The 25,788-nt window shown below is 41.5% G+C and overlaps 10 protein-coding genes across 11 annotated transcripts; 6 read left to right on the top strand and 4 right to left on the bottom strand.

The window, feature by feature from the left end:
* Positions 1 to 26: 26 nt before the first annotated feature.
* LOC145712112 (uncharacterized) lies at positions 27 to 6,297 on the top strand. The gene is made up of 4 exons (XM_081789799.1): positions 27 to 460; positions 505 to 613; positions 4,923 to 5,296; positions 5,867 to 6,297. Exons 1-4 carry the CDS (start codon positions 43 to 45, stop codon positions 6,295 to 6,297), a joined length of 1,332 nt encoding a protein of 443 aa, XP_081645925.1. The 5' UTR covers positions 27 to 42.
* On the bottom strand, positions 3,156 to 4,641 carry LOC145701727 (uncharacterized). The gene is made up of 5 exons (XM_081778947.1): positions 4,492 to 4,641; positions 4,026 to 4,450; positions 3,770 to 3,982; positions 3,577 to 3,727; positions 3,156 to 3,535 (listed from the first exon to the last, which is right to left on the bottom strand). The coding sequence occupies exons 1-5, from the start codon at positions 4,580 to 4,582 to the stop codon at positions 3,327 to 3,329; spliced, it is 1,089 nt and encodes a 362-aa protein (XP_081635073.1). The 5' UTR covers positions 4,583 to 4,641; the 3' UTR covers positions 3,156 to 3,326.
* A 45-nt stretch (positions 6,298 to 6,342) lies between the features above and the next one.
* LOC145710043 (uncharacterized) lies at positions 6,343 to 7,460 on the top strand. Its single transcript, XM_081787731.1, has 4 exons — positions 6,343 to 6,666; positions 6,711 to 7,150; positions 7,194 to 7,276; positions 7,317 to 7,460. The coding sequence occupies exons 2-4, from the start codon at positions 6,716 to 6,718 to the stop codon at positions 7,423 to 7,425; spliced, it is 627 nt and encodes a 208-aa protein (XP_081643857.1). The 5' UTR covers positions 6,343 to 6,666; positions 6,711 to 6,715; the 3' UTR covers positions 7,426 to 7,460.
* Positions 7,461 to 7,464: 4 nt separating this feature from the next.
* LOC145710034 (uncharacterized) lies at positions 7,465 to 9,826 on the bottom strand. Its single transcript, XM_081787719.1, has 5 exons — positions 8,724 to 9,826; positions 8,574 to 8,681; positions 8,167 to 8,366; positions 7,936 to 8,124; positions 7,465 to 7,899 (listed from the first exon to the last, which is right to left on the bottom strand). Exons 1-5 carry the CDS (start codon positions 8,999 to 9,001, stop codon positions 7,541 to 7,543), a joined length of 1,134 nt encoding a protein of 377 aa, XP_081643845.1. The 5' UTR covers positions 9,002 to 9,826; the 3' UTR covers positions 7,465 to 7,540.
* Positions 9,827 to 10,113: 287 nt separating this feature from the next.
* On the bottom strand, positions 10,114 to 11,471 carry LOC145712113 (serine/threonine-protein phosphatase alpha-2 isoform-like). The gene is made up of 7 exons (XM_081789800.1): positions 11,208 to 11,471; positions 10,947 to 11,161; positions 10,800 to 10,902; positions 10,621 to 10,759; positions 10,421 to 10,580; positions 10,228 to 10,372; positions 10,114 to 10,161 (listed from the first exon to the last, which is right to left on the bottom strand). Exons 1-7 carry the CDS (start codon positions 11,469 to 11,471, stop codon positions 10,114 to 10,116), a joined length of 1,074 nt encoding a protein of 357 aa, XP_081645926.1.
* Positions 11,472 to 12,313: 842 nt separating this feature from the next.
* Positions 12,314 to 13,594, top strand: LOC145701988 (uncharacterized). 2 transcript variants are annotated; one of them, XM_081779204.1, is made up of 5 exons: positions 12,314 to 12,486; positions 12,628 to 12,718; positions 12,767 to 12,934; positions 12,996 to 13,037; positions 13,105 to 13,594. In XM_081779204.1, exons 1-5 carry the CDS (start codon positions 12,336 to 12,338, stop codon positions 13,265 to 13,267), a joined length of 615 nt encoding a protein of 204 aa, XP_081635330.1. In that variant the 5' UTR covers positions 12,314 to 12,335; the 3' UTR covers positions 13,268 to 13,594. The 2 variants fall into 2 exon arrangements, with proteins under 2 accessions (XP_081635330.1, XP_081635337.1); XM_081779211.1 differs by lacking the exon at positions 12,996 to 13,037.
* A 37-nt stretch (positions 13,595 to 13,631) lies between these two features.
* Positions 13,632 to 14,473, top strand: LOC145695834 (uncharacterized). The gene is made up of 3 exons (XM_081772865.1): positions 13,632 to 13,884; positions 13,929 to 14,108; positions 14,151 to 14,473. Exons 1-3 carry the CDS (start codon positions 13,804 to 13,806, stop codon positions 14,361 to 14,363), a joined length of 474 nt encoding a protein of 157 aa, XP_081628991.1. The 5' UTR covers positions 13,632 to 13,803; the 3' UTR covers positions 14,364 to 14,473.
* A 26-nt stretch (positions 14,474 to 14,499) lies between these two features.
* On the top strand, positions 14,500 to 19,749 carry LOC145712114 (trafficking protein particle complex subunit 8-like). Its single transcript, XM_081789801.1, has 10 exons — positions 14,500 to 14,623; positions 14,697 to 14,811; positions 14,855 to 15,046; positions 15,154 to 15,555; positions 15,599 to 15,941; positions 15,984 to 16,278; positions 16,510 to 17,957; positions 18,514 to 18,841; positions 18,890 to 19,166; positions 19,204 to 19,749. Exons 1-10 carry the CDS (start codon positions 14,501 to 14,503, stop codon positions 19,416 to 19,418), a joined length of 3,738 nt encoding a protein of 1,245 aa, XP_081645927.1. The 5' UTR covers position 14,500; the 3' UTR covers positions 19,419 to 19,749.
* Positions 19,750 to 20,142: 393 nt separating this feature from the next.
* Positions 20,143 to 25,773, top strand: LOC145695835 (uncharacterized). Its single transcript, XM_081772866.1, has 4 exons — positions 20,143 to 20,611; positions 24,244 to 24,459; positions 24,503 to 25,024; positions 25,070 to 25,773. Exons 1-4 carry the CDS (start codon positions 20,179 to 20,181, stop codon positions 25,531 to 25,533), a joined length of 1,635 nt encoding a protein of 544 aa, XP_081628992.1. The 5' UTR covers positions 20,143 to 20,178; the 3' UTR covers positions 25,534 to 25,773.
* On the bottom strand, positions 21,708 to 24,148 carry LOC145701592 (uncharacterized). Its single transcript, XM_081778806.1, has 7 exons — positions 23,712 to 24,148; positions 23,583 to 23,666; positions 23,428 to 23,508; positions 22,861 to 23,379; positions 22,632 to 22,818; positions 21,921 to 22,176; positions 21,708 to 21,880 (listed from the first exon to the last, which is right to left on the bottom strand). Exons 1-7 carry the CDS (start codon positions 23,816 to 23,818, stop codon positions 21,723 to 21,725), a joined length of 1,392 nt encoding a protein of 463 aa, XP_081634932.1. The 5' UTR covers positions 23,819 to 24,148; the 3' UTR covers positions 21,708 to 21,722.
* Positions 25,774 to 25,788: the final 15 nt, after the last annotated feature.

Raw genomic sequence — 25,788 nt, forward strand, 5'->3', positions numbered from 1 at the left:
TCAGATAATCATGTTTATTAAGAATGAGCGCTATTTAAAATTATGAAAAACAATTTATTAAAACTCCAGGTTCTTGTTGCATTGGGCGTTTTCTTATCGACATGGAAGGCATTCCCAGAGCACAGCTTACGATTTCCGAAAAAATTCGAGGCCAATACTGTCTTATCGTCATTTATTGAAGCAAGCAACTTTCCGGAATATGCTCTGCCGCCACTATTCAGTTTTCTTATTCGACCTGTTTTGGTATTCCTCGTTATTTTCAGCTCGACATTATCTTTGGAGCTTTCTTGCATGGCGTTTTGTTATTTATTTGTAAATTTTGCTTTCCTGCAAAGTCTTCAACAGCCCTCATCAATATATTGCCTCTCGCTTTTCTTTCTTAAGAATATATTTTACTTCATTGGGGCCGATGGGCCGTTATCTTGGGGTCTCACGACTCTTATTTTTGCTGAAACTTCAGGTAAGAAAACTATTATATGCATTGTTTTACAGTTGATTATTTAGTTTTATTGAGCAATCTTGTTCAACCAACTGGCTTGATCTTCATCCCATTATGTCTATATTTGATAAAAACAACGTGCACTGGAAGGAAATTATCCAGAAAATTGGCAAGGTACGACGTCTATGTTTTAATAAAATAATTCATTCGGACTTTATTGTCAATAATGTTTTTGAAAGAAAGTTTCAACTGATTCGAAAAGATGATTTTAAAAAAAATTTCGCGGGCCCGGAAATCGTCAAAAAACTTCTTGTCTAGTTTTGTAGAGCTCGTCGAGACGAGTCGAATGATATATAAAACTCCTGACAGTTTCAAGATTTTCCGCCAAAAAAAGTGATAAGAAGGTGTCTTATCAAAAATTTTCTGACCGGCGCCGTTTTTGTTCTAGAAAAGCTGAGGTGATGCTTGACCCCGGAAAATGATCCTCATGGTCTGTTCTATTCCGGCAAAAAATTTCAGCTCGTCCTCACATATCCTGCTGTGCTTATCAGCGAAAAATCAAAAAATTAGTGCATTTTGTTGTCGCTGCACGTTCCTAGTTTCGGGCCCATTTACAGTCCCATTTTCCTTGGAAAATGAAATTTAACGATAAACTCGGCTGGGCATATGATAACGAGCTGAAATTTTTTGCCGGAATAGAACAGACCATGAGGATCATTTTCCGGGGTCAAGCATCACCTCAGCTTTTCTAGAACAAAAACGGCGCTGGTCAGAAAATTTTTGATAAGACACCTTCTTATCACATTTTTTGGCGGAAAATCTTAAAACTGTCAGGAGTTTTATATGTCATTCGACTCGTCTCGACGAGCTCTACAAAACAAGACAAGAAGTTTTTTGACGAGTTCCAGGCCCGCAAAATTTTTTTTGAAATCATCAAAAAGCATACTGTTTTATTTGAAAGTACAGTTAATTCATGAACTTAATTTCATGAAAGAGATTCTTCTCTTTCTTAGTAAAAAAAACTAATTACAAAAAAGATAATTGGTAGAATAGTAGTTAAAATGATTATGCCTCTTCGAATCCACAAAAGGAAACCGCGATGGCGTTGTAGAAAGGATCCTGGAGGTATGGGTCGAGGAATTCAGCGGCTAGGCTAGTCCAGGCTTCGACTTCACCTCCAAACTGTGATATATGTTGAAAGTGCTCGTAAAAATATCGGGTCCAGTAGCTATAGAATGTGTCGGTGAAAGTCTGTCCCCAGATAGCTTCAGCAACTGAATTTATTGTCAGCCTAAAAATTGACAAGATATTTCTTACTGTATCTCTCGCTGATCTCTGCCACCTGGAAGAGAACATCAAAATGGTAGAGGACTCTATAGAAATTGCGCATCATCTGGTGGGCCAAGCCGAAGGGGCCGACCTTTTTAAGACAAGCGTTTCTGAGTGGCTCCTTGTAGACGATTGTATCCTTAGATCAGATAAAAAGAGCTGGAAGATATTTTTAACTCACAATATTAAGGATCTCGTTGTAGTATCTCTCTCCTAATTTCCATGCCTCCATCTCATTCTCATAAACGTAGAGGCCTGCCTCGATAAATTCCCAGGCGAGTTGGGCGTAGTCGATGAGCTGCTCGACGGTGTTTCGGCCGTTGCTTATTCCAGCGTTGTATTGCTTGAAAGCTGATCGAAGCGCTCTCATGGAGTTCAAGTATGCGTTAGAAGCCTTCAAATTTGAGTGGAAATTGATTATTTTGATTGATTCTTACGTCGTTGAAGTCAGTCTGCGCTTCAAAAGCAGTAGCGGCGTCTTGGGCATTCTGGAAATGTTTGTCAGCAACACTTGTCATGAGAGCGCCAAGATCAACTCCATCAAAGTTTCCAACTGGGAAATTGATGAAGTAGTTAGACATCTCAGTTCGAGAGAAAGTGATGCCACTCATGCAGCCAGCGAGGGATGCATAGAGGTCCTGGGTGTTTTGGTCGTTGGCGACTCGGGTTTTAAAGTTGTCGATGTTGGTGTAAAGAGCGTTGTTGTTGGTGGTAGTGCTGATGCCGGTGAAAGTGGCAGTCATGCAGGAAGCAACGGCAAAGTCGTCGATGTACTCGAGAAACGAGAAACCTGTGTTCTCAGTAACGAGATCTGGCCATCCATAGTCCTTGAAAAGCTCGCGAACCATGTTAGCGGCACCATCTTATGAGTCTGTTTGACTGTGGTTGTTGTATAAATCTTACCTTGGAAGTCCAAATGTAGCACAGCATTGTTGTACGTTGGGGACCTATTGGCCGAGGCAAGAGTGGCCAACGCAGTAGTAGAAATCTTCGTAGCTGAGAAAATCTTGACTTAGTGGATCTTAATCTGGTCACAGCGAAATGGAATTCAACTTTCTGGCAGGTCCTTTTTATAGCTTCGGAACTAGAATCGGAAAAGGACATTTCAAAAGTAGTCAAGGCGATTTTTTTGTTACGCTCGGACTGCGGAACTGTTCCTTTGTTGCTGAATCCGAATAAATCAGGCTGGTTCCTGAGAGTCATACTAAAGCGAATACCGTTATCGTTCTCGGACTACGATGAATACGAAAATTATTCTGGTCTTGTTATCTATTAACTGACGAGGTGTCAGACCTCAAGTCTGTCATTAGTGTTCTATATTTGAGAGTTCTTTGATAATATGAGTTATATCGGATTAATTGAATCAAAACTTGGGCAAAATCAAATGCTTTTTAAAAAGACTGTTTTATTTGAAAAAAATGTCTTAGTCAGTCATATTTCTGAATAGTCAGTCAGTCGTCATCCCAAGCACAGTTAATTCATGAACTTAAAACAGTTTTGTTACTAAATAAGATTTACAAAGGAAAATGTATATTCGGTTGAACAGTAATTACAAGGATTACGCTTCTTCGAATCCGCAGACGGATACCGCGATGGTGTTGTAGAACGTATCTTGGAGGTAGGGGTCGAGGAAGGTGGCAGCAAGGTTAGTCCAGGCTTCGACTTCACCACCGTACTGGGAGAAATCGTAGAAGTACTGGTAGAAGTACTGGCTCCAGTAGTTGTGGAAAGTTTCGGTAAAAGTCTGTCCCCAGATGGCTTCAGCGACTGAAAAATCGTTAGGTGACACAATTTTTTAAAGCTCTTACTGTATCGTTCGCTGAGTTCAGCCCACTGGAAGAGAACATCAGCATGGTAGAGGATGCTGAAAAAATTGACCATCATCTGGTGAACCATTCCAAAGGGACCGACCTTCTGGAGGCAAGCGTTGATGAGTGGCTGTTTGTAGACGATAGTATCCTAGATCATATTTAATAGAGATCAAAAGAAGTTTTTGCATACAATATTGATGATCTCATCGTAAAGTCTCTCTCCGAATTGCCATGCTTCCATCTCATTTTCATAAACATAAAGACCGGCCTCGATGAACTCCCAGGCGAGCTGGGCGTAGTCGGTGAGCTGCTCAGCGGTGTTTCGGCTGTTGCTGATTCCAGAGTTGTATTGCTTGAAAGCTGATCGGAGAGCTCGCATGGAGTTCAAGTATGCATTAGAAGCCTTGAAATAGGAATGAAAATTTGTAATTTTGATCAACTCTTACGTTGGTGTAGTCAGTCTGCGCCTCATAAGCAGTAGCGGCATCTTGAGCACTCTGGAAATGTTTGTCAGCAACACTTGTCATGAGAGCGCCAAGATCAACTCCATCAAAGTTTCCAACTGGGAAATTGATGAAGTAGTTAGACATCTCAGTTCGGGAGAAAGTGATGCCACTCATGCAGCCCGCGAGGGACGCGTAGAGGTCCTGAGTGTTTCGGTCGTTGGCAACTCGGGTCTTGAAGTTGTCGATGTTGGTGTAGAGAGCGTTATTGTCGGTGGTAGTGCTGATGCCGGTAAAGGTGGAGGTCATGCAGTAAGCAACGTTGAAGTCGTTGATGTTTTCAAGGAAAGAGAAGCCAGTGTTCTCGGTGACAAGATCTGGCCATCCGTAATCCTTGAAAAGCTCGCGAACCATGTTAGCAGCGCCATCTTTTGAGCTAGTTAGATATTTGTTGAGGTTGAAGTCTTACCGTGGAAGTCCAAATGCAAGAGAGCATTATTGTAGGTTGCGGACATCTGGGCCGAAGCAACAGCAGCCATGGCGGCGGTAGAGAGCTTCATATCTGTGAAAAAGTTATCTAACTCTAAGTTGATCTGAATCTGGCAACAGCAGAATGGAATTTAACTTTCTGGCAGGTCGTTTTTATAGCTTCGGAAATCAAATCGGAAAACAACTTTTCAAAAGTAGTCAAGGCGATTTTTTGTTCTGCGCCGACTGCGGAAAAGTTCCATTGTTGCCGAATGGGAATTAATCGACTGGTTACTGAGAGTGTTGTTAAAGCGATTACGCTGCCTCCGGTGATTGTACTCAATGCCTTATCTTTACGAATTATATTTGAATAGCCGATTTATTTTCGGTTGCCCAGCGCAATTATAGACATCGCTACTAATGACGTTTTAGTCGTTATGCGACGATCTCTTGTATTCTGTATGCTGTATTACCAAAGTCCTTATCTATCAATTTACCTTCATCTCTTCTCGATATTGCATTGCCTTACCCAACCCAGACCGACGATATCTCAAAACTACCTCTTTTTATCCTGAATTCAATCGTCGTCGCAAAAGGAGCTCAGAAACTGTCACAAAATAACGCTGTCAAATGGTTCAATCCTTGCTTCCTTATTTTATGCCTTGGATCTTTTTCTTCACTCCAACATTTGGCGGAGAACGAACCGAGTTTTTATCTTCAAAAGGCTTTTACGTTGGAATCTGACCTGAAATCATGGAAGAGAGTCGCAATATATCACATTTTGGCCGACGAGGAGTTCAGGAAAGCTTTCAATAATTATTCAATTCAAGTTATAGCCTTTATTTTATACAGTGAAAACCCAAAATTTGCCCACCCAAAATTTGGCCGCTTTTTGTCAAAATCCGCTTTTTTTGGAACCTAAAGTCAACCCGAAATTTGGCCGCTTTTTTGAAAATAAAAAAATTTTCATCAGAATTGGGCTCAAATGATGCTAATCCGATCATTTTTAGCTTTTAAAAACTGTTTTAGTCATTAAAAATGACGAAATTCTCATAAGAATGTCTTTAAACAAGCAAAAATTTGACTAAAATTCATCAAAAATGTGAAAATCATGCCGATTTTCGAAAATTTCGAAACTTTGCCTTTTGAAGGGGAAACTTGGCTACCCGGCAAAAAAACCCAAAATTTGGCCGCTTTTTTCGGAAATTTATATCTGAAAACCGGCCAATTTTCGGGTTTTCACTGTACTTGAATTATAACTTATTGGTCATTTTTATCTGAATTTTCTATGAGAAAGTAAGTACTTTCCGCCGACCGGAAATCGTTCTGTAGAAAATCATCCTTTGCCTATTATTTAAAGCGCTTCCAAAGACGACAGGAAATAATTACCTTCCGCAAACAAGCAGCTAGTTCAGAGAATTATCTTCAAGACGCGTTCGCTGCGATTAGGAATGAGTACCACGCAACTGGTTGGGCATTGTTCTCAATTTCAAAGTCGCCTGAGAAAGTATTTTGGGCGGAGAAGCTTCTTCCTGATCATTATGATCATATTCGATCTCATTTTTCTTCGAAGAAGGAAATATCAAAGCTTCTGAAGATTTTGGAGAAGAAAGAAATGTATTCGGAAGCTCTTCAGGTTCTTCAAGAATCGGACTTGGAGAGTAGAATGCCATGGGATAAGGTTAAGTTTCACCTGAAACTGAGACAGCCGATGGATGCGATGAAAGTACTCATGAGTCTTGTGACCAAAGATCCAGAAAATTTGAGAGCAAGAGCTTATACAGGAAAGTTGAAGATCATTTTTTAAAGAAATTATCGTTTTGTAATGATAAATATTATCTTCAATCTCACAAAGCGGCTATTCTATTCAAAATCGGAAACTCAGAAAACACCATCAACGCTTCAATCGAACACTTGACTTCCCTAATCGAGAGCGATGATTTCTCTCTTGCGCACCATTTCCTAGGGAAAGTCTATCTTTCCCAAAATACTGAAGATTTCCAAAAAGCAAAAATCCATCTGGAGAAGTCGATCGCTTTCCGGCCGAACAATAGAAGAGTTCAATATGATTTGGGAAGAACATATTTGGCTCTGGGAGAGTTGGAAAATTTGAAGAAGCTGCTTCCGAAATTGTATGAAATAACAGAGCTTGAGGAGAATGGGACTATTGAAGATGGTATGTAACAATGTTTATGAAATAGAATTAATTGTTCTTTGAAGAGGATATGGCTGAGTTAAGCGAACGCTTTGACTGGGGTCGTCTTTGGCTTCTGATAGCGTCAACGGAATCAAAGCTCAAGAATTGGAAAGCAACTCATGATGCTTATCGTCTGGCTAGTTTTAGACTCGAGGGCTCTCAAGCCATTTGGAGCCAGCTCGGACAATGTCTTACCATGATTGATGCATTAGAACTTGCAAAAGCGCAGGATTGCATTGAGCAGATGATTTCCGAAGTGCCTGGAAATTTTGAAGAGAAGCTTTTGGAACTGAAGGATTTAGTGCAGCGAATGCAAAAAGTTGCGGAGTCGAAGAAATCGATAAATCAAAAGGAAAACAATCAAGATTATCAAGATCCAGATCCACCGGCTGAAAAAGCTCAGATGGCTACCAGACAGGAAGATCCGGCTCATGACGAAGCAGAAATGAAGGCGAGAATGAGGGTAATATTTGTAACTTTTCAATTTCGCAATTGTCCCTTTTCAGGCACTTTTTGAACGAACTCAAAAGCAGCAGAAGACATCGTCGCTGATGGACGAGCTGACTGAGTTAAAATCGACACTTCATGGGTAAAAAGTCCCTTTAGACTTATTTTTATGCGAATTGTAGGGAAGTAAAGAGTATGGCAGAGACCGAAGTCCTGGCCTATCAAACTGCGGCGATTTCGAAACTGAACAAAATAAAAGAGCTGCTGAAAAATAATGTTGAAAATGAATAAATGGCCAATTTCTATTCCTTATTAAAATTGGCCAATGTATTGAGTCCTATGAACTGTATTTATTTGAACAAAAGCAGCATGCAGTAATATTCAGTAAAACCTTGTTATCGTGAGCTTATTCGGTATTTTCTTTCGGCTTAGTATCGGTGTCTTGTTCGGAGACAGCTAATTGTTGCTCCGTATTGGCGATTACAGTCTGTTTTGAGCTTGAAGTTGTGCTTGCGACTTCGGGATCAACTTCTGGTGTAGCTTCTTCATTTTCTGTTGAAAGGACTTCATCTTCGTGGTTATCGTTGACGATTATTTCTTCCTCTGGATTTTCTTCATCTTGTTGTTTGGGCACCGCATCTCTGTTGCAACAAATGCAATTGAATTTGAGCAAAGCTTCGTTTGTCAGTCCTTTTTCCTTGTAGACGAAGAAGTCAATGACGAGGAGGATGATGATAAGAAGGATGATGCAGAGAATGAAAATACCTTAATTTTTATTACTCGGTTATTCATTATTTTTACCTATTTTGAGACCAGAACTCATGCCAAGTGAATCGCCGTCAGCCGTTGGTCGTATTTTTGGGATAATTTCAACAATATTTGACTCGTACTCGATTCCAAAATCGTCAAGACCGGCAGTGCAAGAATAGTTTCCAGCGCGGACAACCGCATGATAATGATGATGATCATCTTTTGACAGCTTCTTTTCAGCTAAAATTCAGATGAGCGTCTGTCTGAAACGTATCTACGTACATCTGTAAAAAGAAAAGTCCGGCAAGGGAGTTCCGTGAGCATGGCAAATAAGCTCAATAATGTCGCCTTCGTAAATTTCTTCAGGGTCTTGCATCAATGTCAGCTCAACAGAATCTTCTTCGAGATAAAAAACGTTCACGTAGGCAGTGTCGGAAAACTTTCCCGCTTCGCAGGTGATGGATGCGTCGTCTTCGATTTTGCTGAATATTGAGATCAACGAGGAAAACGAATTATTTATGATGCCAACAGAATTCCGATTTTTATGAATATCATGCCTTGAAGAATAAGACAAAAAGAGATAACTTTATAAATCAACTCCAGCTGTCGGGAAACTAATAAAACTAAATTGCGGCATTGTAAATATGTCGATTAGTTGTTATCTTTAAAGATTTACGGACATTACTCACAAAGAATTAGATTTGATTTCGTGACCATCCGCGACTAGCTTCGGCGTCGGAAGAGGGAAACCATCGAAATCGCAAGAGATTTCTGTTGATTCACCTCTTTGAAGATAGCTTGAAAAATATTTAGTACGAATAAGCTTTACTAGCACATACTTCATTCCCCTGACAAATTTTGTGTTGTCGAAACTGACTTTTGCGTATGTTGTTGGATACGAAAACTCGATCGTTTCTTTTGTCGTGGCGGAGTATTTCTTCAAAATCGTTGGCGGATCGCTCAAGTCTGTCATCTGAAGAGCATCACATCTGATGCTCTCTCCATGGATATTTTTACCACCAAAAGCGATCAGTTCTTTTCCAGATATTTGAAGCTCTGCGATTCCGTCTGAGACCTGCGAAATCTTTTTGAAGCTTCCAATGAGGAACTCTGCCATTTCAACCGCCGGAGATAGGTCGGTTAAGTTGCAGGAAGCGACTGTCTGAAGAGCGTCATCAGAGCTGTCGAGGACGGTGTCTTCTGCGGAGACTTGAATCTGGCCCTCTTTCCAAACATGAAGAAAGGTTGATTTATCTCTTTGAAGAGGCTATTTTTATTTCGTTCCCGCATTGATTGGTTATATTTCATTCCTGATTAAATTTATGACTCGTTCCTAATAACTTCATCGCAGCTAAAATCGACCTTGACTTCTTTGCCACTGTCGGTCATTTCTAGTCCACCAAAAGTGACATCAAACTGCAAATCCTCAATACTCATTTGTTCCGCCGTGAGGACACAGCTCTTAATATTTCCGTTGCAGAGAGCCAGCTGGACCAAGTGAGAAAAATGAATCGCGTTGCCATTGTCGAAGCTGCGAGTGAGGACGTGACCGGACGGAGTAACATGAAATTCGGAAACCGTATCGCCATCAAAATCCACCGAAAGCCTTGAATTGAAGAATCCACATGTTTTTAAGCCGCCATCAACGCGGATATCAGCGGAGAGTTTGAAATCGTCGCCATTTCGGAGCAGGGAAAAATGATCGGGGAAATCTATTGAATACGATTTTCACTCAGTTCTCAGATAAACTTCTTTCAGAGAAATTGTAGTGTTAAATAATCATTTCCTAGAACATCTGCCGAAGTCTTCAGTGGCTCTGGATTCAGTTTGATTTCGACCTTGTCTTTTGGTCCAAAAACAGGTTCCGCCGAAGCTAGGCTCAAAATCAACGACCATGGCTTCACCATTCTCTTTCAGAATATTTTCTCACAAAATGAATATCTTCTGAGAAATTCAAGTACCTAAGTATTCTGGTAGGTGGCGACCTTGCATTGACATGACTATGCCGCATAGTCTATGCGCTAAAGATTGATGGAAGTCGCTCAATAGGCGTCAAATGATCGTAAAATTAAACTTGTGCGAAGATCAGCTCTTTTGAGGCATTTGATTTTGAAGACATTGACCTAATAAGGTGACACTCAAAAATCTTTTCAATTTATGAAGGCATTTTTTTATTTTTTTCAATATCAGTATAATTAGCTTTTTTCAGTCAAAAAAAATTTATTTACGTCATAGCGCAAAGTTCTTTTTCTTCATTCTCTGCACAGGTTTCACAATCTTTTTTGGTGATCACAATTTTCTCTATTTTTAAATGAGAATAAATGGCTGTTTTTATGACCATGCCTGAAATGAGCAGAGAAGATTTTCATCGACGGATAGAATAGCTGCTGCGTTATCCATGTTGCCGCAATAGTTTGGCGCGGAGAAAACTGTAACAAGCTGTCGATTCGCGAAGAATTCGTATCCATCTTCTTTGACTTCGTGGGCTCTAACCATTCAAAATTAGTAAAACGGGATTGATAAATTTGATTGCTACCTGCAGATCAAATCAAAGTCATATTTCTGCAAGAACTCGGCAACCATTTCTGCATTGAATCTGTAAGCGCAGCTTCTAGCACTGTTATGCTCCCATCCCTTTGCATCTTTGTCGGGATCCGACCAGAGGAGATCGCAAACAAGACCCTCTCCAGGAACATCTAAAAAAGCTCAATAAATCAAGAGGTAAAGTAAAGGGACCTGTTGGACGCTCTATTCGTCTGATTTGTTCCATGGTCTCGAGATGGGGGCTCAGGCCGCCGTGGCAGCAGAAGATCTTGTCATCGATTGTTGCCGCGAGTGGGAGGCAGCTGAAGCAGTCTTGGAATGTTTTCCAGAGCTAGAAATGAAATAAGGCCGGAAAGAAGTTGATGTTACACCTTGATGTTATATCGTCGTTTACACTCGTCATAGAAACCGTATTGGTAATTGACTTGATCGAACTCATGGTTACCGCGGAGAAGGAAGAAGTTCTCTGGATATCTTGATGAAAAAATAAATTTTTAAAAACATGAGAAGATTATTACTTGATTTTGTAAGCGAGCAAAAGGCAAATTGTTTCGATGGACTGTTTGCCTCGATCGACATAATCGCCCAAGAAAAGGTAGTTTGACTCCGGCGGAAAACCAGCTTTCTCAAAGAGTCGAAGCAAGTCCGAATACTGGCCGTGGATATCGCCGCAAATTTTCACCGGAGCTTCGATTTCGAGAAGACTTGGCTGATCAAGCAAAACCTCGCGAGACTAGAACATAAGAATAACTACCAAGTACAACAAAGTCAGATCTTACTGTTTGACAAAGGCCTCGAATCTCATCGAGGGAAAGATCCACTGCTTTTCCGCCACGAGATTTCAGCAACCTAGTGATAATCGAATCAAGGTTGATTTCAACATTGGCTGACTCTTCTTCCGGAAGAGATTTTATTTCCGACAGATTTGGGGAGAAATCTGGAAGGCGTTCGATTTCTGGAGCAAAGGACTCTTCAGAATCAGAAGAATCAGATCCCGAAGAAGAAGTAGAAGCAGGAGACGAAGGTGGTGACGGAGAAGACATTTTTTTAAATTTTTTTTCGCTAAACTGAGAAATGGAGTTTTGCGACGGGCATTTATATAGTGGCCTTTGAACATTCCCAATAGTTCTTCTTCGATCATTCTGGTCATTTGAAAATTTGTGAGGAATTGAAAGATCAGGAACAGTTGAAGTCGAATTGAATGATTGTTTTCGATAATCGACCACCGATTCGAATACAGATTCGAATACAGTCTGCAAATTTCATGCCGTTTCCGGAAATAAGTTTTTCCACTTGTCTGCGCTTCCGACTGGTTCGGTCGTACTGGTGCTCGCGCTGATTGGTTAGCGCCAAGCAGCCCCGTTCGAGTTTTTCCTTTCGAGTTTAGAGATTTCGATTTTGAGATTATCCACTGCACGAGCGTAGTTTTTAGAGCTGAGAAATATTTCCCGATCGGTTAGTATACGAGTTAGAGAACCTACTATTTTCATAGAATCCGAAAATGCTTTTGTTTCTGAGAAATAGAAAATAGGGACCACCTGATTTGGGCTCGAAACATTTTTTTTGAATTTTGATTTTCGAGTCAAAAATAACCAAACTTCATATGAAATTCGCCACTGTATACCCCTCTGCCGTCGGTTTTGCTCCATTACAGGCATAAACGTCCATGTCTAGGGCCAGCCATGGCGATTTCCGGTGCCGAGCGCAGCGTTTCCCGCTTTTTCCCGGTCTCGCAGTTTTCCGGTTTCCAGATTCGTTCATTTTTGCCGCAATTTCCCGTTTTCCCGCAAAATCCTGATTTGCCGAATTACTGGGGGCGGTGATGATTTTACCGATTCCTTACCGATTTCGATGAGACTTTAACTGACTTGGTGCTTAATTCTAGAGTTAACTAGAAGTCGCGAACTATGTCCGGACGACCGCCGCCAAACATCTCTGGGATGACCTCCCTCAAGATCGACAACCTTTCCTATCGAACCGATAGTGAGAGTCTCCGACGCAAGTTCTCCAAATATGGAGAAATCGGCGATGTCTACATTCCAAAGGACAAATATGGAGGTAAAAACTGTTACAAATATTGTATTCGGGCTAATTCAGTCTTCTTTGCTGAACTGTCCAGTTATTTCCTGCCTGAGAAATGCCGGGATCTTCATTGTTGTCAATGACTACTTTCAATCTTCACTAATTTCAAATTTTCAGAGTCCCGAGGATTCGCTTTCGTTCGATTTCACGACAAGCGCGATGCCGGAGACGCTATCGATCAACTCGATGGTCGAGATATTGACGGAAGGTACAGTATTCAAACTTTCTTTCTCAAGTGTTTGAGCATTGAATTCAGGGAGATCCGCGTAGACTACGCTCGTCACGAACGACCTAGCTTCGACAAATGGCGCGGGAGCCGACGAGACCGATCTCGAAGCCGCTCTCGAGGTCGACGACGACGAAGCCGATCCGACTCGCGTGATCGCCGACGAAGACGAAGCCCGTCTCGAAGCCGCTCTCGATCGTAAGTGCTTTCTCTTTAGAAAATTAGCGACCGTCATATTTTACAATCTTTTCTTCTTTAGTAAATCAGGTGGCGCCGACACTGAGCGCTCAAAAAAGCAAACGTATGTTTAAAAAAGGCCCACTTATTTAACCTTCCATCAGATGGAAACAAATCTAACTCTTCTCTAGCCGCTCCCGAAGCCGCTCTAACCGAAGGGATACCCGCAGCCGATCGCGATCCGCCTCCCGAGATCGAGACCGACGATCCCGATCGCGATCCGCCCGAAGAGATCGATCTCGTTCTCGATCCCGCTCTGCCCGACGCTCTCGATCTCGCTCTGGCTCGCGATAGAGCCTTTCTTCCCCAGCTTGAGAAGATCCTCCCTACTTGAAGAATTTCTCTTCCAGCCCCTTTTTAAAAACTGTTTTAACGCAAACAAAAAAAGAAAAAAATTGTTCGATGGTCGATGCATAAATCGCGTCCCAGGACACCAAAAAAAAAGTTTTTTTCTCCTCCCTTTTTCATTTCCTCACATGTCCCTTAAAATCTGAGATGAAATTTTAAAGACACACGCTGCCGATTTCCCTACATAAGTATTACTGTCCCTCTCATAAATCCTCTCTTCTAGGACTTTTTACTCCTGCCCGTTAAAAATAAATTATCCCCAAAAAACGCGCAGCTATTTGTTGATTTCTGATCGCATCTTTCGCAGAATGAATCGAATAATTCTTCACTCTCAAAGCAGATCTTTGTTGGCGACTCCAGCCAGGCGATTGATAAAGTCAGATTTGGCGAGGCAGACGGTAATTTGTGCGGGCCTGGTTGGAGTAGGAGATGCCTTGGCGCAGATTTATCAAAATGAACGGGATTTGAAGAGGCTGGTTGATATGACTTTGGCAGGGACGTTTCTAGGGCCCTGGTACAAGTGGTGGTATGGAGTGTTGAATAAACGACCGAATTTGACTCCGGTAAGGCTTATTTCCAGGACCACTCGGTCAGAAGAGCTTTTCAGTTGATGAAAACAGGATTCGATCTTTCCACAGCTCCATTTCTTCATTTTACTTTCCTGGCATTCTACGTCCTTATACACGAGAAAAAGATAATCGACTACGAGCGCGGGGTAGAAAATATGATCGAGCTTATAAAATTGGATCTTCTCCTTTTCTTGCCAATCTGCTACAGCAATTTTAAGGTGACTCAAATGCCCAAGTAAATGAATTAATCTCCTGTTAAGTTTATTCCCCCTGGAATTTGGCAGACGGTTTATATCAACGCTATGTACGTCCTGTTTGTCGAGCCAGTTTGTTCGATGATCATCAACGATAATGTTCAAATATTTGATTTCTTTTTCAACCTTTTGCCTCAGCCAGCCTTTGAGAAGTTTATTGAAACGATTGGTATTAAACCCATGCTAGATTTAATTATTGAAAGAACCCCTGGAAAGTAATTATTTCTCTTTTGACGATTGACCTATTGAAAAACTTAATATTTCGACCTGTACTAACTAGATTATTTCAACTCTTTATTTTTTAACGGAAAAATCAGTAAGCAAGGATATTTTTTTAATCTTTCTTCAATTTGAGAATGGGCAGTGAGGGCGAAAGGTACTTTCGCCAGCTGTTCGGCCCGTCAGTCGGACTGCTCTGTTCAAACGATAGCGAGGAAGTCGTCGGTCGAAATGGCCTTTCAATTACCGAGTTCTTTCAGGTATCGTATCCGCTCCTACGATAACAGAAGGAGACAATAATCATACTAAATTAGTATTACTAATAAATTCTAGCCTTTTGCTTGTGTAAATACAGAACTGACATCTCGTGATCCAAATGGTCAGCTTCATGGTCTCTCGAACTTTACCCTCAACTTTCGAAATATCAAAAATGAGCCTATTCCCGAAGGTAACATTATTAACAACCTATGCATAATTCATTTTCTTTGTAGAAAAGCTAAAAGCAAAGTTGGACGATATTCTTCAAAACAGCGCGAAAGAAATCAGAAGAGAGCAACACAGATTCGAGAACGAGTCCTACAACTTGAACATAAATGTGGCAACTCCCTGGTATCAGAAATATAGAGACACCTATCTTGCTCATTCGCTCATTTATCCTCATGAAAGAATCCGTCACGTGATAAGTAAGTGTTAGAAAGATAGGCCTTTTTCTCTTGGCTAAAATGAGGCGTATTAGAAGCCCTAAAATTAAGTGATCAACGCTTTTCTATTAACGACTACCGGTATTCAGGTTCTATTCTGGTCGTATCATCTGAAAACGCCGACCCAATGGGCGAATTCCGTTCCCTCGCAGAAATCCACCGCCAGCGTCAACTAGAATCCCAAAAAGCGATCGAATACAACCACAAAGACCCGGCTCAAAATTTCTGGTTCTCTGAATCGACGAAAATCTGTTTTCTTCTTCTCCACGATGTTCAAAAAGGATCAGAAGCAAAGGCGCAAGAAGTTTTCGCGAATTTAAAGCAGACATTTGGAGCTTCAAATGCTTACTTGTTGAGAGTGAACTCTGGTGGAAATAATGGAGAGGCGTCTACTGATCCGTGGGGGCAGTTTTCGGAGAATCAGAAGTTGAGGCTTTGCGATGGAAAAGATCAGGATTCGATTAGGACTTTTGTCAAAGATCTTTCTACAGGTATCAATCACCAATTTTCTCCATTTCGCTGACTCTAACTTAGGTGCGATCATCCCTCATTTGGAACACGAGTCAAAAAAGCTCTACGAAATCATCCAAAATCGCCGCGCTCTTCATCGCTCTCTCTTTTCCGCGACGAAGAAGCTTTTCGGGGGGAGCAGTAGCAAATCATCAGTTCAAGAAAAGTTCACGGAAACAGTCGAAGTTCAAATCAGAAGATTTGGCGATTTATGCTTCATGCTTCAGCTTTACGAAACAGCCGCGCAGTATTTTTCGACGGCGAAGAGGGACTTGTCCAACGAGCAAAACTGGGTTGAGGCCACTTCCGCTTCTGAATTTGTCGCAATAGGAAGGGCTTTTGAAAAATATAATCAAATAAAAGATGCGTATTGTAAATAGTTGTATATTGTAAAATGAAATCGCGGTAGACATATCAGTTTTTATAAACTTCGAAACGATTTCAAATCCTGGAAAGCACAATTCATGTCTGGTGGAAATCTACGCGCTGCTTTTCCAAAACAAGCCGCTGCCTTCGCAATCAATTCGTTCCTTAACTTGGAGAAGAAAGACCTCGCCCTGCGGAGTGCCTTTACTACTCTTGAAGCTGGAAAAGGAGTTGGTGCTTGGGTTGATACTGCGAAGGACTACCTGCGTTTTTCGAAGGGATTCTCTGCGAATCAAATTGCCATGTTTACGGAGCAAGCTGCGTTGTGTTATTTGAAGGCCGGACATATAAGGATCGGGATAAAAGTATTTGTTAAAAAAGTTTATTCGTGTAGAGCCCCACCAAGGGGTAATACTTTGATAGAATGTAGGTTAGGAAGTTATAACATTTCACTAGAGATCTTTTCGTATATTTACTGACATGATTACAAAAGGGGACTCTTATTTATACTCCTTCAATTTCACGCCCTAAAAGGATATCCTTATCGATAATCTAATTCAGCTCAGTAGGTCATATTTTTACCCTTGATCAGACAATTCGGATTTCAATCCGTCCTTGCCGGTTTCCAGTACAAACTCTCCGGAATCCGAACTCTCGCTCTAAGAAACTACAAAAATGCTGTCGACGTTTACGAAGGCCGAGGATGGGACGCTGCTGAACTTCATGTCCACGAACTCGCTGGCGAGCTATCTCAATTTCTCGGGCAAAGTGTTGAAGCGGAGAGGTCATACGCTTCTGCCTTGTCACTTGGTTGTGGACAGAACGCGGCGGTTTTTACGAATTACTTGGCGATGGTGCAATACAACCAGCAATACAAAGGGACGAAGGTCAATTTGCCCTTCCCGAAGATAGACGGAAGCAAGATCGGAGTCGTTCTCGAGCGCTTCTCAAATGATGCGACGGAAGAGGGAGAAAGCTTAAGATCTGAGGTGCTTCGAATGCGAGAACTCGAAGAAATGTGTTTAAAAGCGGCTAATGATGGAATCGCTCCTATCACTTTTAAAACATCGATTCCCACCGAAAGAAGAAACCGAAGTACTTTTAATGAAAGGCCGCTGGGAATTTCTAGCACCGATAGAGTCCTGATTTCAGTGCCGATCGAGAACACGCTGAATAATTCGCTGCTTCTTACCGACGTCCAGCTAATCGGAGAGGGTGATTTTACCTCAGAATGCACCGAAAAAGAAGTCATCATCGATCCAAAGCAGACATTCACCGTCCCTTTCACCATCATTCCCGGCGAAAACGCAGAAACGATCAAGATCAAGTCCATCTCTTACAAAATCACAACGGCGGATGCAGAAGGAACGGCCGTCGTCGAGTCTTCTCAAGAATTTCACATTCAAGGAGAACGACTAAACAAGCTCCAGAAGCATCGCAAAGGCACGTTTTACGCTGAAGACCATCGGCTTACCTTCAAAGTTGAGAAAGAAATGCCACTATTGAGCATGAGCGTGGAGAACTTGCCGGAAAGGTTAATAAGTGGAGAAATCTATGAGACGAAGATTTCTATCGAAAACAGGGGCATAAAGAATGCTGAGAACTGTTGGCTGAATCACAATCAAGATCGCCTTTTAAAAATCTCCGAAGGAGCAAACTCCACTGATCCTTCGACCATCGAACTTTCCAGTTATCCATCCCTTGTCTCACTCGGTGACATTCCCGCGAATTCCTCAAAAACCCTTTCTTTCTTCCTCAAAGCTCCCGCCTCGCAGCAACTCAATTCGCTCGACATCGTTCTTTACTCAAATGGCTCAAAAGAAAGCGCAACGAAGGAATCGCTTTCTGTCACAATGTCTAGGAAAATTGAAGTTATTGGAATGATTTCGCCTACTGTTCATGTCCTTCCAGCGCCAATTGGAGCTAGAAAGAGGGTCCTGCAGATTCATTTGGACACTGCCGCGGAGAATTTTACAGCGACTTGTAGGTTTACTACTTCTGGACTTGGAATAATTAGGTAAGAAAGTTGTTGTGATAGGCTGACATGTCGGATGAACATCTTTCCGTTTCATCCTCGTACATTTATATCCAGAACAAATAAATCCACGTGAGAATACCTCCCATGGAAATCATATTTTGACGCACATGACTATGGAATCTTCAAGATTTGTGCGTTTGAAGCAGATGTGTATGGAATAACATCTTTTGAGGAAGGCGGGGCTACTGGACAATAGCCCTTGAAATTATCATTTTCCATTGAGTGCGCGGTGTATAAAAACGAAATCCCCCTGATAAAAAAATAAATAATAAAAATGATGATCAATATTTTTATGTTAGCATCTTTGCTCGTTCATATTGAAGCTTCTTTTCATGCATCTTTTACGCTCGGTCGATTGACTCCGAGAGCAAGATGCATCATTTTCAAGATTGGAGCAAGTCATGAAAATAGAAACAGAAAACTTCAACGCATGTTCACATCATTTTCCAACGATTTCTGCTTTTAAAAATTGCAATTTCTGCAAATCTTATAATAAAAATTCAAAATCACAAACACGAGCGTTGAAATTATTTAGCAATCAATGGACTCTCTCTGACACAAAACAGCCTTGTACCGGAATAAGCTGGATGCAAGGCCAGCGATCCTCGTTCCTCTGTTTCGTCGACCAACAATCAGTGCCTATCGTAACTTCAGTCACAGAAGCAGTCGATGGTCGACGAGCTTATCGACGACAAATGACGAAGAAGGTTCATTTTAGTGAAACAGGAACGTGTGATCTTGCAAGACAGTTTTTATCTGAAAGTGTCAGCTACACAGTCCCTGAACCGACTCCGGAAGATGATGTGATCAAACATCACTGGCTTGATACCTTCGCCAGTGAGAGGATTTCGATAGTCTTGCAGGTAATAAGCTCTCAAATTAAATACTTAGATCTCCAACCCAATCTCTAGTGGTCTGCAGAACTGATTGTGACTCAAGGAAGCCGCCAATGCATCGGCCAGAGCATCATCCATCTCGATGATATTTTCGCTTTTGCCAATCAAGAAGAACTCGCCTCGCCCGTGGCTGCTCCAGTACGAGCTTACCTAGATGCCCCTAGTAGAGTAGAACATGACTTTTCCACTGGCCCCGCGAAAGTCCGCTGCAAAATCATCCTCGAGAACAGCTACAAGGACAAAAACATTGATGTCAAAATGTCGTTTTCGCAGGCGATCGATTCCGCTACAGGTGGTTTGATCCTTATTTATTTTTTAACTCCCTTCAGGTGTGAACAACAACGTCTCCTACGCGTGGGTCGGCTATTCTGAGAAGAGACTAACCCTCAAGTCGCAAAAAACTGCCGATGTCAAGAACGAAGTCGTCTTTACTACGCCCGGGACTTATGATCTCTCCAAATTTACTGTAACACTTGATGATTCTGAAGTTCCGCTAACTCTAGCCCAGCATATCATTGTTGTCAGCAATAGTGGCATCAGATGATGACATTAAACAGTAGTACCTGTCCCAATAGCCTATTATATTGATTTTAAACAACTTGCCCATCGAGCGAAATCCATGCTCCGAGGAAATTCTTCATGTCAAAAGATAAAGAACATAGATTTAATCTTATTTTTAAAACCTCATGTTCATTAGTTTCTTTTCCTTGATTTCCAAGGAATAAATAAAGATTCAATCTAACTTTCCAACCTGCAACAAACACCGTCTGATAAATTCTTCATTCATTTTTCTCCTTTCTCAATCTTATACTACCCTTAAAATATATATTTATTCACTGTTGTGTGGATATATTCTCAGTTCCAAAACTCTATTCCCCATTTTCATCAATAAAAATTCAATAGATGAGTTTTGTCTCCGTTCCGCCTCGATTTCTAGCGTGGCAGATGAATTGCTTCGATCGACCTCCTTCTCAGCTTCATATTCTTCGACCCAGGGGCGGTGAAGAGCTTATTCTCGACGAAACACAACTGAGAATGATTGTCAACGAGAAGCATCCAAACTCGGGGTTCATTTCTACGCACTTTGCGGCAATAAGTAGGAACTACAAGACTCTTCGCTACCTTATTCAATTGGGAGCGAAAGTGGATGCATTGGATCAAGTGGGGCAGACGCCGTTGATGAAGGCCTTGAGGTTCAAGCCTTTGAATAAGGATGCCCAAAGGAATGGCTATCGATCCAGGTTTCCTAACTAGAAGTTCCTATCTCAGGGCAAGTTTGGTCAAAGCCTTTTCACAGAAAGCAAATGAAATGCATCAAAACCCTCCTGGACGCCGGGACTGATGTCGACCACAAAGACAAGTATAAGTTAACCGCTACTGATCATGCAACGAGAAATGGCATTGACTTCTTCCACACCCTGCTCGATAGAAAACTTGAAGAACAAAGCCATCGATTTTCAGATCCTCCCCCTGATACTGATTTTGAAGAAATCCCGATCCCTTCGGCGAAAGTCGAGATTGAAGAAAAAATGCAAAACTTGAAACTTGAAGAAAATGACCCTTATCGAGACGCTGGTGAAACGCCCGTGCCATCTACGAATTACAGTTATAAATATGAAGGCAATACTTTCGACCCTTACGAAGAAGAAATAGTTAAGAATGAAGACACAAGTTTTGAGGAGGTCGATATTGAAGAATTTGAAAAACGACAGAGTCGTTCGATCTCGGCTAATACAGGTTAATATTGAAAGAATTCTAGCTTTGATGAATTCTAGCTTGTATTTGAGTATTGAGTTTTTATTTTCATTTTCGCAAAACATTTTTGAAAGGAAAGAATGAAAAGGTGGATGGTTAAAAAATAAGTGCACCGGCGATATTACATTTTTAGTTTGGGGGATTTTTATATTCTTGAAATTTTTATGTAAAAACTCTCGCAGTTCATGTAAGCTTCATTTTGATTCTCAAGAAATCGTGAGTGAAAATTTTCATAATTGTGACTGTGTTTGGTTTTCTTCTGCGCGAAAATTCAGGCCAGCGACACACTACGCGCGTTTTCATGACTTTTCGGATAGCGCTGTGGCGCTATCTAATGTCCTGTACAAGAACACGCGCGCAATTGTGCCCTGCGCGGGTGGAATTCTAGTGCTACAGACATCAATAGCGATAAGACTAGGGTTATCTTCGCAAAAAGGCCATTCTCTTCCCTGTTTTCAGAAGAAAGTGAAGCTCAGAAGACCATAATCTTATCGTAACTAATGACTGCAGAAACGTCTAAAGGGGACATTTTTTGATAGAAAAAGGGTAGACGGTGTTCCTCGAATGTATGATGAAAGTAGAAATTGAGTAGTTCGGTGACTGGGTAAAGTATTGTCTTGATAATAAAATCAAACTAAGATGCACTTGTCAAGATGTTTTTAGCTATATTTAGTAGCTAAATGCGTCGTGGGGATAATTTCTGTATAATATGTTCAGCATGTGGTCAGCAGCGGCGCGACGGGCTTCTTTCTGGCTCTTGCGCGTCTCTCTCGTTTCCAAATTCAGGGCAGAGATGCTGCATACGCAGGTTACTTCCAATTGCTTGTTCTTTCCTTTGCCGTGGGTGAGGCCGGTCTGAAAGTAAGAGTACTGTGGAGCCCAGAGTTTGCGCTTCTGGCAGAATTCCTGTAGCAGTGTCACTTGATGGCGAGACTTGGTGCTTCCAGAGGCTGACTCGCTCGGAGGGCTTAGGCTTGCTTTTTTGGTTTTCCAAAGACAGAAAATACGATTCTCCTTGAAACTCATATAATAAGAGTCATTTTTTAATATATCTATGTGACATAGACTATGTCCACGAAGTAAACGCTGGTGATCAAAATTGATATAAAAACAAGGAAACCATTCCTGTTAAAATATGACGAGGTTGGACACTTTGAATAAATTTCTCGCCTCTTAGCAAATGAATCATTCGTATAGCGGCATTCGTTTTCGCCTCAGACTTTTTCATTCCCATCGCAGAGGCATGTTTCGCTAATGAACTTGAGATTTCATTTCCCAGACATTTTCTTACCTAAGGAATCAATTCTGACTTTGCAGATAAAAGGCGGGCGTCTCTCCTCTTTCGACGAATATATGGGCAGGGAGTCACCTCTCTTCTGAAGATATTCCTGAAGAAATCCAATCGGATTTCTGACCTCATCAAGGTTGACCTTTCGCAGATCACAGGCGATGCCAGATTCAGGATTGACTTCTGGGTCACTGTTGAGCAGCTGAAGCATCGAAACGGATGCATTCTGGCGTGCCTCTTTCTTTGATAGCGCTGTGCCCTAGATATGAATGATAAGGACAGAATATGGCTAATTTGATTTTTCGAAGTTCGCCGCATCACCAATTGATGACGGCGTTTGTAAATAAAATTTATAAATATTTTCACAAAGCCTAAGATTAATCCTTCCGCCCACAAATTATACCGGATATATTCCGTATCCCCCACGTGATTTATGATCATTTTTTTAACTCCAGTTTAATCAGTCTGCAAGACTGAGTACACGAAAAGAGCTCATGACAACAAAGTGTCAATGCTCGTCGGAAGAGGCCTCGGACACGTTCTAAACCGCTAAAACATTCCGGCCTCTTTATTTATATACATGAAATCACAATGGAGACCGTTGAAGCGAACTCCAAAGATGCCTGCCACCTGGTGGCGCTTCCCTTATCAGTAGTGGATCGGCTTTCTTTTCCTTTTAGGGGTCACTCATATACACCACTGTATGAGACTTACCTCTGTGATGAGACTGAGCTCCCTTACATGGCAGATTACGCGAAAAGGAGGACCAGCTGGCAATTCTTCGAATGTTGGCGCCGCCAAAAGTCTCTGTTGAGTATATTCATTCAACTCTTGCAACGGTGTTTTCCCGAAATCATTGCGAACAACGGGTTTCTTTGGCGATTTTCTTGGGCTGAAATTTCTGAAGGAACAATGAAGAATTTAAGAGTATCCGGAATCCCACCTAAAATTTGGAACGGAATGACATTTGAACTTTTTGAAAGATGGTTTTGTTTGGTTTGTGATAGATGTCGACGTAGACGTCGGTGTGGTTGACCAATTGTCTAGTTGTTGACCCAAATGTGGTCCGATCCCATTAGGGATCATGGGACTCATGGTCATCGTCTGGTTTGGTGCCAATGGAACAACAGGAAGCTGTGGTGGTATTGGTGTGATCGGGCTCAGCATTGGTGGTGAAGAAGGAGTGAGCTGTGGTGAACTGGGATTGTTGACATGCATTGCCGTAAAGAATGTTGTGCCGTTCTTCACGTAGCTATGCACTTTTGCTATCTGTATCGGCTGACTCATTGGTTTATGGTCACCATTTTCAACAATCGGCGTTACTGGAGCTGCTTCTAGTTTCGGTGATTGAGCTGGACGGGGCTCACCCCCCTTAGGTGGCGATGGGGGTTTCGCGTCTCTCTTCAATTTACGCGCGCTCCTCCTCGGTAGTTTCGGGGTTGTATGTGTAGGTGTTGCTGCGCTACGTGGCAACGGCTATTTAGTAGGTTGAGGTCATGATTATTTTTACCTTGAGTTGACATCGTCAGATATTGTCTTCTGGTTCAAATTATGATCCCGATTTCGCGTTGCATTTGAAGTTGAACTCGAACTATAAATATTTTATTCACGCCGATTATCAAGTTGATTCAAAGATTTCTGCTCATTTTTATAACCTCGACTTACCCAACAACGGTAGATTGATTTACAATTTTGATGTTTTCTTTTTGTGAGACCCCTGAAGATGCCTTTACCGGCTCAAGTGGTGCACTGATGAGAGAAATTACCGGTTTTCATGCGTCTGATTATGCTTACCTGAGGACAAATCCATTATCAGGTGCACCCGCTATTTTGAGGCTTTCAAGATCGATGTCCTGATCTTCTGTGTTATCGTCCGCCCAAGAGCTAAAGTGGCCAGGCATTCGATGATGTTTCTTCAAGAGTTCTCCGAATAGAATATTCCATCCACCTTCAATACCTCTCTTTTGATTATCTTGGTGTATTTAATCTCTGGGGGAAATACTGGGGATTTTGCGGCCGGATGGAACTGCTGAGACTTTATGCCAAATCTGATTAGCCGGTAGTCTAATCTCTAGTGGAGGGACACTTGCTCAGTTGCCGCGGGTAGGTCACGTTCTATTTGCGCCGTCCGGACTTACATTTCGAGCACTGAACGGCTCTTCAGGCAAAAACTTCAAAATTTCCGAAACTTGATCCGTTCAACCTCTTCACTCCCGGCTCATCATTGCCAATATATTAACCATGCGAATGTTTTGTTTATTTATATTCGATAGTTTTCATAAACAATAGAACTAAAATGTTAGTCTTCGTTGATTTCAATTTTTAGAAAAAACTGACAGCAGCTGGGTCAAGGCTGACTCCGACTGGAATTCGAAGGATGTGCAAAACCAGGCTGCACAGCTTGTTGAAGCAATGAAAAACTCTGAAGAAATCGAACAGGTGCTTCCAGGTCTTAGTTCTTACCTACACATGTCGTATAACGGAACTCCGCTTGGTTTTCAAGTACTTCAGTCTCCAATGGCCTTGCGTTACGAATATTTAAGTATGCTCGTTTAATATAAATCGGAAAGAAACTCTTCCTTTAGCGACATTAATTGACCACGGATTTGATGTCAACTTTTTGGATTGCGAGAAACGTCACATCGTCGAGTACTTTCTTGAAGAGCTTGAATTCGGGACCCAAGAAGATCTCGAATTCATGCAGTTAATTGCCGAAGATACAAGAATTGAATGGAAGAAAAAAGTCTCCGGGGGTGAAAATTTGTATGAGAAGCTTTGGAAAACACCTGGTCAGAAAGCATACCTCCTTCGAGACGATCTGAATGCACAACTAAGAAACTTGCAAATAAATGGCAATCTCCCCTTCAAAGAGCGTCCGATTCCAGCGATGTCACTTACCAAAGGCATTCATGAGCAGATATTTAAGAAAAATCATGAGGCAGTAACGAGCATTCTTATTGAAAAGCCTTCTGTGATGGATACAAGAAACTGGAAAAATTATGCAACACCTCTTCACCTTGCTGCGGAGCTACGATTAGATGATACTGTCAGACATATGCTGTCTCCCTCCATTTTACAATTCGGCAAAGTAACAATCAATGCAAAAGGTAAGTAGAGAAAGCTTTTCTCATTTTCAGAAGAAATACTTTCAGATTGTTTCGGCTGTACTCCAATTATGCGCCTTTTTGTCACAACTCCTGCTCATGCCCTTCGCAATGTAGATAATAATATAGCTATTGTTAACTCAAAACTAACCGCGAGCATTCTTGAACTCTGTAAAATGATGATCGATGTCGAAGGGATTGATGTGAACATTCAAGATCTCGACAAATGCACAGTCCTCCACTACTTCATCGCATGTTTCGTTGATTGCCTCGCACTTAGCTGGTTCCAACTTTTCAAAGAGTCTCTTCGAATCGTTGAAGCTTTCATGGAGGCGGGGGCCGACGTTCATATAATGAACAACTTCGGTCAGACTCCTCTTTCTATCGCAAAAACAGCGCCAAATCCAAACAAAAACCTCATTCGCATTCTTGAGTCTTACGGAACAAGTAATTATAAAGGATCTCCGTGGAGTACTCCTCATAGCTCGCCCCAGAAGAAATCTGGCTGGTAGTTAATTTTTTCTACTTTTTACTTTTTGTTTTATTCATTTATTTTTTGATCATGATGCTGTTGCCACTGTTTCATAATTGCTGCTTACTAATGACGATTCCATCAACTTATTATGTTATTAAAACTTTAAAGAACAGTATGACTTCTTTGTAACAGCGTCTTTCACTATCACATTTACCAACTTACTCTTTTACTTTTCCTTGATATTTCTATTTCTTATTCCCTTTATCGATAAATTCAAAGTTGCTCATTTCTT

The sequence above is a fragment of the Oikopleura dioica genome, chromosome 1 (genome assembly GCF_907165135.1).
Source record: "Oikopleura dioica chromosome 1, OKI2018_I68_1.0, whole genome shotgun sequence".
Taxonomy (NCBI): domain Eukaryota; kingdom Metazoa; phylum Chordata; class Appendicularia; order Copelata; family Oikopleuridae; genus Oikopleura; species Oikopleura dioica.

Excerpts from the sequence above, each read along its gene's own strand:
- LOC145712112 (XM_081789799.1), top strand. The coding sequence starts at position 43 with ATGAAAAACAATTTATTAAAACTCCAGGTTCTTGTTGCATTGGGCGTT. Across the intron at positions 461-504 it reads TATTTTTGCTGAAACTTCAG|TTTTATTGAGCAATCTTGTT; the intron begins GTAAGAAAACTA and ends TTGATTATTTAG. Across the intron at positions 5,297-5,866 it reads CGACGAGGAGTTCAGGAAAG|AGGAAATAATTACCTTCCGC; the intron begins CTTTCAATAATT and ends TCCAAAGACGAC.
- LOC145701727 (XM_081778947.1), bottom strand. The coding sequence starts at position 4,582 with ATGAAGCTCTCTACCGCCGCCATGGCTGCTGTTGCTTCGGCCCAGATG. Across the intron at positions 4,451-4,491 it reads CTTGCATTTGGACTTCCACG|ATGGCGCTGCTAACATGGTT; the intron begins GTAAGACTTCAA and ends CTAGCTCAAAAG. Across the intron at positions 3,728-3,769 it reads ACGATGAGATCATCAATATT|GATACTATCGTCTACAAACA; the intron begins GTATGCAAAAAC and ends AATATGATCTAG.
- LOC145710043 (XM_081787731.1), top strand. The coding sequence starts at position 6,716 with ATGGCTGAGTTAAGCGAACGCTTTGACTGGGGTCGTCTTTGGCTTCTG. Across the intron at positions 7,151-7,193 it reads AAATGAAGGCGAGAATGAGG|GCACTTTTTGAACGAACTCA; the intron begins GTAATATTTGTA and ends GTCCCTTTTCAG. Across the intron at positions 7,277-7,316 it reads TTAAAATCGACACTTCATGG|GGAAGTAAAGAGTATGGCAG; the intron begins GTAAAAAGTCCC and ends TGCGAATTGTAG.
- LOC145710034 (XM_081787719.1), bottom strand. The coding sequence starts at position 9,001 with ATGGCAGAGTTCCTCATTGGAAGCTTCAAAAAGATTTCGCAGGTCTCA. Across the intron at positions 8,682-8,723 it reads AAATTTGTCAGGGGAATGAA|CTATCTTCAAAGAGGTGAAT; the intron begins GTATGTGCTAGT and ends ATATTTTTCAAG. Across the intron at positions 8,367-8,573 it reads GAAATCAAATCTAATTCTTT|CAAAATCGAAGACGACGCAT; the intron begins GTGAGTAATGTC and ends CTCAATATTCAG.
- LOC145712113 (XM_081789800.1), bottom strand. The coding sequence starts at position 11,471 with ATGTCTTCTCCGTCACCACCTTCGTCTCCTGCTTCTACTTCTTCTTCG. Across the intron at positions 11,162-11,207 it reads TTCGAGGCCTTTGTCAAACA|TCTCGCGAGGTTTTGCTTGA; the intron begins GTAAGATCTGAC and ends CTTATGTTCTAG. Across the intron at positions 10,760-10,799 it reads AACGACGATATAACATCAAG|CTCTGGAAAACATTCCAAGA; the intron begins GTGTAACATCAA and ends TTTCATTTCTAG.
- LOC145701988 (XM_081779204.1), top strand. The coding sequence starts at position 12,336 with ATGTCCGGACGACCGCCGCCAAACATCTCTGGGATGACCTCCCTCAAG. Across the intron at positions 12,935-12,995 it reads TCTCGAAGCCGCTCTCGATC|TAAATCAGGTGGCGCCGACA; the intron begins GTAAGTGCTTTC and ends TTTCTTCTTTAG. Across the intron at positions 13,038-13,104 it reads GAGCGCTCAAAAAAGCAAAC|CCGCTCCCGAAGCCGCTCTA; the intron begins GTATGTTTAAAA and ends ACTCTTCTCTAG.
- LOC145695834 (XM_081772865.1), top strand. The coding sequence starts at position 13,804 with ATGACTTTGGCAGGGACGTTTCTAGGGCCCTGGTACAAGTGGTGGTAT. Across the intron at positions 13,885-13,928 it reads AACGACCGAATTTGACTCCG|TTGATGAAAACAGGATTCGA; the intron begins GTAAGGCTTATT and ends AGAGCTTTTCAG. Across the intron at positions 14,109-14,150 it reads TCTGCTACAGCAATTTTAAG|TTTATTCCCCCTGGAATTTG; the intron begins GTGACTCAAATG and ends TCTCCTGTTAAG.
- LOC145712114 (XM_081789801.1), top strand. The coding sequence starts at position 14,501 with ATGGGCAGTGAGGGCGAAAGGTACTTTCGCCAGCTGTTCGGCCCGTCA. Across the intron at positions 14,812-14,854 it reads AAATGAGCCTATTCCCGAAG|AAAAGCTAAAAGCAAAGTTG; the intron begins GTAACATTATTA and ends TTTTCTTTGTAG. Across the intron at positions 19,167-19,203 it reads GGCGATCGATTCCGCTACAG|GTGTGAACAACAACGTCTCC; the intron begins GTGGTTTGATCC and ends AACTCCCTTCAG.
- LOC145695835 (XM_081772866.1), top strand. The coding sequence starts at position 20,179 with ATGAAATGCATCAAAACCCTCCTGGACGCCGGGACTGATGTCGACCAC. Across the intron at positions 20,612-24,243 it reads TTCGATCTCGGCTAATACAG|AAAAAACTGACAGCAGCTGG; the intron begins GTTAATATTGAA and ends TTCAATTTTTAG. Across the intron at positions 25,025-25,069 it reads AGTAACAATCAATGCAAAAG|ATTGTTTCGGCTGTACTCCA; the intron begins GTAAGTAGAGAA and ends AAATACTTTCAG.
- LOC145701592 (XM_081778806.1), bottom strand. The coding sequence starts at position 23,818 with ATGCCTGGCCACTTTAGCTCTTGGGCGGACGATAACACAGAAGATCAG. Across the intron at positions 22,819-22,860 it reads CATTCCGTTCCAAATTTTAG|AAATTTCAGCCCAAGAAAAT; the intron begins GTGGGATTCCGG and ends TTGTTCCTTCAG. Across the intron at positions 21,881-21,920 it reads AGTCAGAATTGATTCCTTAG|CGAAACATGCCTCTGCGATG; the intron begins GTAAGAAAATGT and ends CAAGTTCATTAG.